The sequence below is a fragment of the Salvelinus namaycush genome, chromosome 4 (genome assembly GCF_016432855.1).
Source record: "Salvelinus namaycush isolate Seneca chromosome 4, SaNama_1.0, whole genome shotgun sequence".
NCBI lineage: Eukaryota > Metazoa > Chordata > Actinopteri > Salmoniformes > Salmonidae > Salvelinus > Salvelinus namaycush.
Genome location: NC_052310.1, coordinates 15,178,029 through 15,189,473, shown reverse-complemented (window position 1 = coordinate 15,189,473; position 11,445 = coordinate 15,178,029). Strand labels below are relative to the sequence as shown.

The 11,445-nt window shown below is 43.1% G+C and overlaps 1 protein-coding gene across 1 annotated transcript; it reads left to right on the top strand.

Moving 5' to 3' along the window:
• Positions 1 to 2,544: 2,544 nt before the first annotated feature.
• Positions 2,545 to 9,580, top strand: LOC120045463 (oxysterol-binding protein-related protein 7-like). Its single transcript, XM_038990349.1, has 19 exons — positions 2,545 to 2,685; positions 2,939 to 3,079; positions 3,199 to 3,258; positions 3,341 to 3,454; positions 3,658 to 3,823; positions 3,952 to 4,074; positions 4,709 to 4,830; positions 5,111 to 5,200; positions 6,414 to 6,585; positions 6,681 to 6,772; positions 6,925 to 7,084; positions 7,166 to 7,449; positions 7,724 to 7,861; positions 7,953 to 8,016; positions 8,188 to 8,266; positions 8,344 to 8,639; positions 8,826 to 8,952; positions 9,156 to 9,278; positions 9,472 to 9,580. The coding sequence occupies exons 1-19, from the start codon at positions 2,545 to 2,547 to the stop codon at positions 9,578 to 9,580; spliced, it is 2,601 nt and encodes an 866-aa protein (XP_038846277.1).
• The last annotated feature ends 1,865 nt before the right edge of the window (positions 9,581 to 11,445 follow it).

Genomic DNA, 11,445 nt, shown 5'->3' with positions numbered 1-11,445 from the left:
TTGTCAAACAAATGGGAAATCACGAGGTTTGTTGGACATTTAAAAAAAAATATTACCGCGATGAGAGTGGTCACACATGAACTTCAGGTAAGCTCGCAGAGTGAATATTTGCGTTTGATGAATGTGTAGTTGAAGAGATGACTTTTCAGGAACGGGGAATTTCTAAGGATATGGATGCAATTTCAACATGTCCACTTCAACCAACTAAACAAACAACCACATAACCAAACAAACTACATTATTTATTGTGTTTACCTTTTTCATAATGTTGCTAATGGACAAATAATGCAATATCAGATCATTGTAGATTAGGCTATTATAGAATACATGTTTGTTTTTGACACTTTTTCTTAAGAACATTCATTGGACTAGCCCCCTATGTCTAAATTTTTATGAAATAGATACTAGTTGAAGGTAATTCCCAAATTAACACGTGTCATGCTCAAATGGTTTGTTTAGTTCAGGACATGAGTCAATTTGTGTGGCACAGTCATTTCATAATGGGCTTTCGATAAGAGCCTCCTTGCCCCAATTTAACCATTGTGATGGGGCCCAAGGTTATGCCTTTTTGCATTGTGCTTTCTTGAGAATAACAAGCAGTTTGTTGTATGTAACCACATAGCAAGTTTACTCACCTGCTGTTTTATGACTAACAACCTGTCTGTGGTTTACTCGTGTACACTGTATATGCGTCAGTCACCTCATATTCTTGTTGTGCTGGAAAATCATATTGTATTGTGAGCCCTGTAATATGCACAGACTTCTCATATTTCTTCAGTAGCATTATACTTATCAGTTGGAGGCAGGGTTGCCAAACCTCTTACTTTTAAGAACAACCTCATCTGTGCACTGCCCACAGAATCTCACCAGGGAAACTTCAGAGAATTTGGAGCAATGTTGAGTAGAAAGATGACACCATTTCCCATTTGATGCAATGACTGCAGTCTGGCCTCTATTTGGCAGACATAAATCCTTCATTGATTCAGTTAGTTGTAAGTTGTCAATAGTGCTTACCCTTAAATGTAATATAAGATGACATTTGGTCACATTAGCAATGTTGCCCAGAATAACCTGCATTGACTGCCACAGCAAAGGTAAAGGACTAAGGCCTGAACATCAACATAACCTACCATTCAACATATCCACATAGCATTCATAATTCAATGGATTATTTGCCCACTTCAACATGCCAAGCAGGCCCATATACAGAGCATGATGTGGAGGGTTTGCACTGTAATTGGCGACTAGATAATTCTGTATTTTTCTGCGTTGAGTAAGCAAGCTTGAAGCTTGGTTAGCAGCAAATCCTATTATCCTGTTTCTGCCACACGCTTCCCTGACGGAGGTCAGAGAGGCTTCCCTCTCTACCTCTGTCCTCAAACATCATCCCTTATTTAATGCCAAGCCAAGCAAAGCCTGCATGGATGCACATGGGTACATTCATGAGCTCAAAACACTTGTCTTGGAACCCAGGGGTGCAACTTTCACATTCTGAAATTGCATTTTTTTCCCTCCCCAGTTTTATCATTGGAATGTGATACAAAACGAGGCAACGGTGTGCTTTAAGAACATGCTGACACCTCTGGGCGGTTAGACTGTTTGGAGTGTTTTCCTAATGGATTAAAAAATAAATAAAATAAAATGTCTCCTCCACTTCTAAAACCGAAGTTGCGCCCCTGTTGGAACCTATATAGTATTCAAGTCACATTATCTATTGTGTTTTCAATGGCTGTAGATGTAACTTTTGCATAGGCCTAGCACTCCCATACCCAGGCCTCAAACCTTTTATTGTTGTCACCGCCAGATCTTCAGTGTTCTCTGCCTTGTGATCTCATTACTGCATGTTCAGGAGAGGTCTTACTAAAAAAGGTTAAGCCAATTAGAAGGGAGGTTCGTAATCTTCTCCTCAGATTCCCAGCCTGTTGGAGTGAGAACAACCCTATCACCCTACAGGTAATGGCCTCTGATGTCATGTTTCTTCCTTTACATTGAAATGGAAAAATGTGTAAATTACACTGGATGGAAAATCTGACATTGATATTAAATGGCTCAGTATCACAAATACCTGTTGGGGAAGGGTGAGAGGGATCTTGGGTTCTTTCACAAGCCCCCGTGCAAACCTTTGCCAAGACCTAGATGTGCTTTTAGTCTTTTTGAAATAACACCCGCCTAGAAGTTATGAATACAGGCCTCATATCTTCATACAATGACCTCAGACAAGAGATTTGTCAACCAAAGGTTGTCCACTCTTCAGACCCTTATTCACATAATTGCAGCTAACAATTGACAAGTTTAATAATTTAGAATATGCAACTTCTTCAAAGGAAGCTACAAAACTTTGCACAGCCTCATTCAACAGCAGTTTATACATGTTGACAGGAGGAAACATGTTTGCAAAGAGTAGCCATCTATATTTGTATTCTTTCATGTGTTTCTTTCTCAGACCCATACTTCTGAGATGACTGGGAGTTTGTAGTGGAACAGTCTTATTGAAAAATCGACCAATAACACAAGGGAGGGAAGCCTGACATTTATAATTTCAAAATGGATTCATTTCAAAATCCTTACGGGTCCACGCTCAACCGCAGCCAATCGCTGATGAGTGGCCTGGAGAAGACCCCTCCCACGTTGAACAAACCCACCCACTCTCGGAGCAGTAGCACCGCCTCCTCCCGTCACTCTCGGGTGAGTACGGTATGTCTCTTCCACCAAGAGAGAGTCACAATGACAAAGAATCAACATCAACACATTCAGTTAACAATAAGCACAACCAACAATTATGTTCTGTAGATAGGTAAGGAGTTTTAAACCCATTCTGCACCTGTTTTTAAATATCAAATATCCAAACAAAACATCAAACTGCGTGTTAACATCCCACAAATAACAATGTCTCCAGATGGATGCTGATGTGTTTGTTATGGTGTTGGTTCACCCTCAGAACATTAAAGACTGGGAGGTGATGGATGACCTTCAGGTGGAAATGATGTCTGGTGACAACTCTCAAGACCTGACCATTCCAGGCATCTGTGAAGGATACCTCCTCAAGAGGAGAAAATGGCCCCTGAAAGGCTGGCACAAGGTCAGCAAACTGCCCATTCATCCAATCCACCAGTGTGTTTGGTCACTATTTTGGAAATTAGTTCACATTAGTTTAATTATAAATTAGTTTAATTCATGTGTTTTTGATCCTACTTTCAGAGGTACTTTGTGTTGGAAACGGGGATCTTACGATATTCCAAAACCCAACAAGATGTAAGTGTACATTCACTATGTTATGTATTTTAGTTAAATGATAAACTCAGCATTAATAATATAATGGCAAGCACTTTTTATTTTAAAGATCACAAGGGGAAAGCTTCATGGTTCATTAGATGTCGGCCTTGCAGTCATGTCTATCAACAAGAAATCCAATCGTATCGATTTGGATGCAGGAGATATTCTATATCATATGAAGGTATGCCCAGTCCCTTTCACTTACTTTAGCTTGTTGGCCAACTTCACTACATAAATTATAATTAAGTAACTTAGTAAACAAAGTTCAATATTGTCCAAGGTTGAATTGGAGAAATGTTGGATTAGGTTTTTGGGATTAGTTTTTGAGGCCTGTAGTAATACAAATGAACTTGGCACCACTCTTCCTGTTCTTTCCTCTCCTAGGCCAATAGTCATGACTTGTTCTACATCTGGGTGGCCAAGCTGAGTGCCCATCGCATGTTCAAGAAGAATGAGGCTGCTCAAGTGCACAATGGCTTCTTCCAGGCCTTGTCCCAGGGCACCAGTGTGCCTGGACAGGCACAGAGGAACGCCATGCAGGACGTGGTGAGTCCTCTCACTCTGTAGAGGTCCAGTCTCTATTCGTGGTTTATAGTCTTGTATTGACTCGTCAGTGTCTCTGTCTCCCTCTCTCGTCTGTATACCAGTCTTCCTACCAACACTACCATAGCACTACAGACTCTTACGTGGGTGAGATAGCTGCACCAACACCGTCCGAGTTTCCCTCGGTCAACCCGGGGGTGAATGGGAAGGTGTCAGCCTGGTTACAACAGACTCATGACCCAGACAGCTGTGCTCAAGGTACTGCACTCGTGTATAAAGTAAACCCAAAATGCTTTAGGGCTGCCAAACCTTTCTTTTTTTGTTGCACTCACGTAAATAGTCTAGCTTCTAATTGTCTTGAATAGTGCTTCATGGACAACCATGGTTATCTCAAGGCCATCAGACTGTTAAACAGCCATCACTAACATTGAGTGGCTGCTGCCAACATACTGACTCAAATCTCTAGCCACTTTGATAATAAGAAATTGGATGTAATAAATGTATCACTAGTCACTTTAAACAATGCCACTTTATACCCTACATTACTCAAATGTATATAGTGTAGTCTATACCATCTACTGCATCTTGCCTATGCCGTTCGGCCATTGCTCATCCATATATTTATATGTATATATTCTTATTCATTCCTTTACACTTGTGTGTGTGTATAAGGTAGTTGTTGTGAAATTGTTAGATTACTTGTTAGATATTACTGCAGGGTCGGAACTAGAAGTTAATGCGAGTGTAGCGAAATGCTTGAGCATCTGCTAACCATGTGTATGTGATTTGATGAGATCTACGAATGTTTCGCTCTAGGTCTTAACTCCCCAGTAGAACTGTTCTGGGATCTGCCCTAACAGTCTCTGTGTTTTTGTTTTGTTTTTTTCTTCAGAGCTGAACCGTTGTCAGTTGGAACTGTCTGAGCTGAACCGGCTGGTCCGGAGGCTGCAGTTGCTGGAGGGGGGCCAGCAGGCCTTCACCGACGGCGAGCTGCAGCGCATCATCAGCATGCAGGTGAGATGAAGCGACACTACGGCCCAGCTCCAAACCAACCCTTCCTAGTATAGGTTTAGCAATGTGGTAATGGTTCCACTCCAGCCATTGCATAGGCTAGGATCAAATATCAACACGTATCCAGTTGTTTCAGGTCTACACATTTTCCTAGGGGTAAGGGGTGACTTTTCCTAGGGACAAGTGAACTAGGAATACCAGTGGACAAGGGTGTGGAGACATGCTTGAATTAAGTAATGTAATGAGATAAATGGCTCATGTCTGTTTTTTTAATTCCACCAAGAATCTCTCTCTTGAGAAACCCAAGAAGTCCAGGTCTTGCAAGATATGGGGTCACTCGCGCACAATGTCAAGGGTAGAGGCCCTTGGAATGGTAAGACAGGTTAGTAACATACATTTTCTTTTTTACCTGTGGTTCTTAGATTAAATGTGTAGGTAATTTAGACTGACATTTTTAGTTTTGACTCATGGATATTTGTTCCAGTGCATTTCCCTGTTGATTTGGCACTAATGTTCATATATTTTTTTAATACTAAAATTCCAAAAGTTGATTGTGTACCACTAACCAACCTGTAAAGAGTATAATGTGTTGGTTTTGAGTATTAGCTAACCCAATCATCTGATAACTTTTAGGCTTCCTTTTTAATCCAAAACCTTTTCGTGGGATTACTAAATCGGTGAGTCAACACCAGGAAACAAGGCAGACTGCCAAAGCAAGGAACACCTAGCTAGTCCTACTTGATCTCTTCCATGTTGTCTAGACAGTCACACAGACAAAGGGGTAAACATTTTTTTACAATGGAAAGGTCAAATCAGATTTAGATTCAGAGAGCAAACCAACGTTTTTGCAATTAGACTGCTATCAGATTGAATGGAAATTGTAGCTGTGATATATATGTTTGAGAAATAAAACTGGTTAATTCCTTGTAGGACATACATGCTCCTACAGTAGAATTGAACACTAGCGGGCCTCCTGAGTGGCGCAGTGGTCTAAGGGGTTCGAATCCCAAGCTGTGTCATTACTGGCCGTGACTGGGAGTCCCATAGAGCGGCGAACAATTGGCCCTGCGTCATCCGGGTTAGGGGAGGGCCAGGGAGGGCTTTACTTGGCTCATCACGCTCTAGCAACTCCTTGTGGCGGGCCGGGCCCCTGTAGGCTGTCTTCGGTTGTCAGTTGAACGGTGTTTCCTCTGATACATTGGTGCAGCTGGCTTCCGGGTTAAGCGAGCGGGTATTAAGTGCGGCTTGTTGGGTCATATTTTGGAGGACACACGACTCAACCTTCGGCTCTCCTGAGCCCGTTAGGGAGTTGCAGCGACGAGACAAGATCGTAATAACAAAATCGGGGAGAAAAAGGGGTTAATTTTTCATGAAATAAAAAATGAAACGATAGCTTTTAATCTTCCATAGTATCTATATTGCATGGCTTGTACACAGTTCTTATTCATTTTCCTTCTACATACAAACATATTTGACATCTCACTAATGTGGGGAATCAGTGACTGGCAAATAATTCTCAGACAAATAGAAAATGGTTGTTCAGTTTTTTCTACTTGTTCATTCTCCATCGTTCCTCCATTTTGTAGCTGTCCTCTAGTCATCTGAACAGCTCGTCCCAACTGGGTGCATCTGTCCCCTCCCTTCAAGACTATGTCCCCGCCGTCCCGGACTATGTCTACTCCCAGCTGTCCCCTCCCACCAACGCCTCCACAGAAGGCAAGAAGATCCAGCAGGACATCTGTAGCGTGTCCCAAAGAGGTCAGAGTCAAAACACACGTGGACTCACACATGTTGTGTGCGTTCATTACTACTAATGCTAAATGTGAATTTCTTTATTTTCCTGTCCCCGTCAGTACACACGTCCCTCAAGTCTGTGCATGATGCCTTGGCCCAGGAGCGTCAGAGACTGCAGGACACCTACCACCAATCAACCACACTGGCTGAGGTGACGGTATATGCATTCATGGAGACAGGCTTGGTTTACGAAATGTGTGTATTTATTTGTGTGCGAGTGCCTATGGGTGCTTTTCCTCACCGACTGTCTTCTTGGCTGTCTTTCTCATGGTGTTTATTGTTTGTTACTCTTCCTCTCTTTAGACTGTATCTGGGAACGAGTCCCGTCGCACGCCATCGGTGACAGACTCTGCAGCTGAGTATTTTGATGCGAGTGACGGTGTCCTGAATGGGAGCTTCTCTGAGTCTGAGTCTGGTCTGAGTGAAGGGACAACCAGCAACTCTGAACCTGAGGAAGGACATGGTGAACACACATACACACGCTCTGTAACTAGTTAGCAATTATTTTTTTCAATTTATTGAAACCGATCTCTCTCCCCCACAGCTTCAGCCACTCGTGAGTACCGTGCCAGTATCTCTAAGACTCCCAACTGTGTCGTGCCCAAAAACACGGGCCGCCGTACCACCCTGGCCGCCCACTGCCCGGACAACGCCCAGGTGGGCCTGATGCAGATCCTCTATAACAACATAGGCAAGGACCTGTCCCGTGTCTCCATGCCTGCTGCTCTCAACGAGCCCATCAACCTGATGCAAAGACTGTGTGAGGAGCTGGAGTACTCTGAGCTGCTGGACACCGCCAACAACACACTAGACCCCTACCAGAGGATGGTGAGGATTCTTAAATGTCATCAAATTTTGTAACTCAAAGGATGTAAGGCGTTAAGAGCCACCTTGAGCACTTTTCCATTCGGTGTTTAAGTTAGCAGCATCTGGACACATCACTAAACTATGATAAAAAGTTTCCGTTGTGTCAAAGGCATATGCTAGAATACAGTATGCACAGAGCCTCACGGTTTAAATGAAACCACGTAACGACAGCTATGCTAGTGATTCGCAGTATGTTAGATTAGAAGACTGAAGGTGCTTCTCTGGTCTTGTGCAGGTCTACATAGGTGCCTTTGCCATCTCTGGCTATGCAACAGCTCACTACCGCAACCGCTACAAGCCCTTCAACCCACTCCTGGGGGAGACCTATGAATGTCTGAGAGAAGACAAGGGCTTCCGCTACATCAGTGAGCAGGTAGGAGGACTGAATCTTCTCTGACATTCCTCAGCAGACCAGGTCAGACTAGTTCTGTTGTATTCAGACTTAAACCATTGTCTTTCATCAGGTCTGCCACCACCCCCCCATCTCTGCATGTCACGCGGACTCCGACTCCTTCTCCTTCTGGCAGGGTGAGCTTTACTGATTTATAACTGAGCAGAACCTTGATTCTAGTCGGCTAATGTTAGCAAGTGTCTTGACATTTTTTTTTGAACCATTTCTAAACCTTTAGAAACTATCTAAAACTTTGATCATTTAACGTTTTTCTCATGAAGCACAACATATTTGTGTCACCTAAACAGACCAGCGGTGGAAGAATAAGTTCTGGGGAAAGTCACTGGAGATCATGCCAACAGGGATGGTGAATGTCACTCTCCCAAGGTGAGAGTCTGCTGCTGGTGGCCATTTCTTTACTGTCTGCTCCCTCAAACTGTTAGAAATTAACTTCACTCTTTTAGGTTTGGGGACCACTATGAGTGGAACAAAGTGGTGACCTGCATCCATAATGTTCTGAGCCAGCAGCGCTACCTGGAGCACTATGGGGAGGTCATCATCCGTAACCTCAACGGCAACGCGTGCACCTGTAAGATAACCTTCGTTAAGTCTCGCTATTGGGGGTCGGACACCAACAAGAATGAAGTGCAGGGCACCGTGCTCGACCAGACTGGGAGTGTTATCCACCGGTTTGGGGGGCTGTGGCATGAGGGCATCTTCTGTGACACCTTGCCCACTCCACAGTGTATCTGGAAGCCAAGTGAGTATCCCACCCACCCAAGGAAAACAGTCTGAAAAGTTAAAAACTGAGAATTCTTGTATCAAAAGACTCCAAACCCTTAAGTATTTTTTTACTGGTTAGCGATATGCTATCTAAAGACATTGTGGTTTGAGGCTGTGGTTACATTAGCTGTAGCTGACCTCAGTGGTCTATTTCACTGTACAGATTCCCAGCCCAAGGACTACTACCTGTACTACGGCTTCTCCAGCTTCACACTAGAGCTAAACGAGCTCACCCCAGGCCTGAAGCCTCTTCTGCCCCCCACAGACTCACGCCTTCGCCCTGACCAGAGGTGAGTGTTGCCGCCATGGGTCGGGCTTGATTAGGAAATGGAAAACCACCATTTTACAATATAATTTTTTTTATTAACAGGGCCATGACGTTTTCCTGTTTTAGGTGACACGACCAGGAAAAACTCGGGGCCTTTCTCTTAGATATGATGGATTTGATGAATTGGTATGTTTTTGATGATTTTTGTTATTTTCTTTTCCTCAGGATGCTGGAGGATGGGAGGGTGGATGACTGTGACAAGTTTAAAGAAGAAGTGGAAGACATGCAGAGGGAGCGGAGGAAACAACTGGCTAAGAAAGGACAGGAGCACACGCCACGCTTCTTTAAGTAAGTCCCTTTCCTTTTAATCTTCAGTGGTACTCTTGTGTGTCATCTTATATCTAGGATAATACCTCCAAATCTCTTTTTTGTAGTCTGAAATGTACCGAACTTCAATTGTGATACACAGTAAGATCATATAGGACTCCACTGGTTTAATACTAGGTATGCTTTCTGTAATTGAATCATTTTCCATCTTTAGGAAAGCCATGGATTCCTCTGGGAGGGATGTGTGGCTGACCAATGGAACCTATTGGAAAGTCCGAGAGAACCCGGGCTTTGCTAACACAAACAACCTGGAACTATGGTGAATAAACAGCCAGACTGGGGCCAATTGGTGAAGGCATCGATGAACTGTCCCGAGACCTCACCTTCCATCATTGCCATCTGATTTGCACTCCCTCCCGGGCTGCTTCATGGGAAAGTCTGGAAACTACTTGGATCCACTGAAACGTCATGTTGAAAATAGTTCCCAGAATGTGTAGCGTTACCTGTTCCGCCACCTGGAAAGGATAAATAGACTTTTCTCTCATACTCGTATTTAGTCCATTGCAATGTATTTATGGTCATTCCCCATTTGTGTACATTTATGCTATCCTGTCAAGATGTATTTGCTGTCTAGAGGGCTGGAAGTGTGAGGTTCATTTGCTCAGGTCAAGACATCTACTGTGGACTAATCTTCAGATATTGTAAAGGTAGAAAAATGTGTATTTAATAGTCTCTGGGCTCACTCCTAACTCAATCTTTTTGCGTCATCACTCAATTTTCACACGTCTCTCTAAGTCAGCTATGCATGGTTTGTGGATCCTAAATTAGGATTAAGCCGATTTATGAATTATTGTTGAATCATATTTATTTCAGTGGCATTAGTGTGTTCAAACATTCCTTTCTCCTACCTGAGTGTTTTAGTAAGTCAAACAATTTGACATGGGAATGTAACCTATAACCGTCTCTGTCATTTAGGGTGCACATAAGTTACTTTTTATAATGTAAGTGTTGTATTTTTGACTTGATTTTTAGTGAACAATAATAATGCTGTTACTTGTGATTATTAAGATATTGCTCTTGAAAGGGGTTACCAAGGCAACTGATTGCATAATGAGTCTGTGTTTAATAAAGTATATTTTATGATTGAGTATAACTAAATTATAATCAAGCTAGACTTAATATCAACATGTCTAATATACAGTACAATGGGTATGTGGGTATTATTCTGTTTATAATCTTGAGGTTGTCTTTTTTATTTTTTACATTGGTTTGAGATTCAATTTAAACAGTTGTGATTATGAAATGTTAATTCATGAATAAAACACAGTAAAAGACAAGTAAGCCACCTTTTAATAAATTTAAAAACAAATCCCTTTGTTTTCTGCTATTCAAGTCTTTAATACACTGCTCAAAAAAATAAAGGGAACACTTAAACAACACAATGTAACTCCAAGTCAATCACACTTCTGTGAAATCAATCTGTCCACTTAGGAAGCAACACTGATTGACAATAATTTTCACATGCTGTTGTGCAAATGGAATAGACAAAAGGTGGAAATTATAGGCAATTAGCAAGACACCCCCAATAAAGGAGTGATTCTGGAGGTGGTGACCACAGACCACTTCTCAGTTCCTATGCTTTCTGGCTGATGTGTTGGTCACTTTTGAATGCTGGCGGTGCTCTCACTCTAGTGGTAGCATGAGACGGAGTCTATAACCCACACAAGTGGCTCAGGTAGTGCAGCTCATCCAGGATGGCACATCAATGCGAGCTGTGGCAAGAAGGTTTGCTGTGTCTGTCAGCGTAGTGTCCAGAGCATGGAGGCGCTACCAGGAGACAGGCCAGTACACCAGGAGACGTGGAGGAGGCCGTAGGAGGGCAACAACCCAGCAGAAGGACCGCTACCTCCGCCTTTGTGCAAGGAGGAGCACTGCCAGAGCCCTGCAAATGACCTCCAGCAGGCCACAAATGTGCATGTGTCTGCTCAAACGGTCAGAAACAGACTCCATGAGGGTGGTATGAGGGCCCGACGTCCACAGGTGGGGGTTGTGCTTACAGCCCAACACTGTGCAGGACGTTTGGCATTTGCCAGAGAACACCAAGATTGGCAAATTCGCCACTGGCGCCCTGTGCTCTTCACAGATGAAAGCAGGTTCACACTGAGCACATGAGCACATGTGACAGACG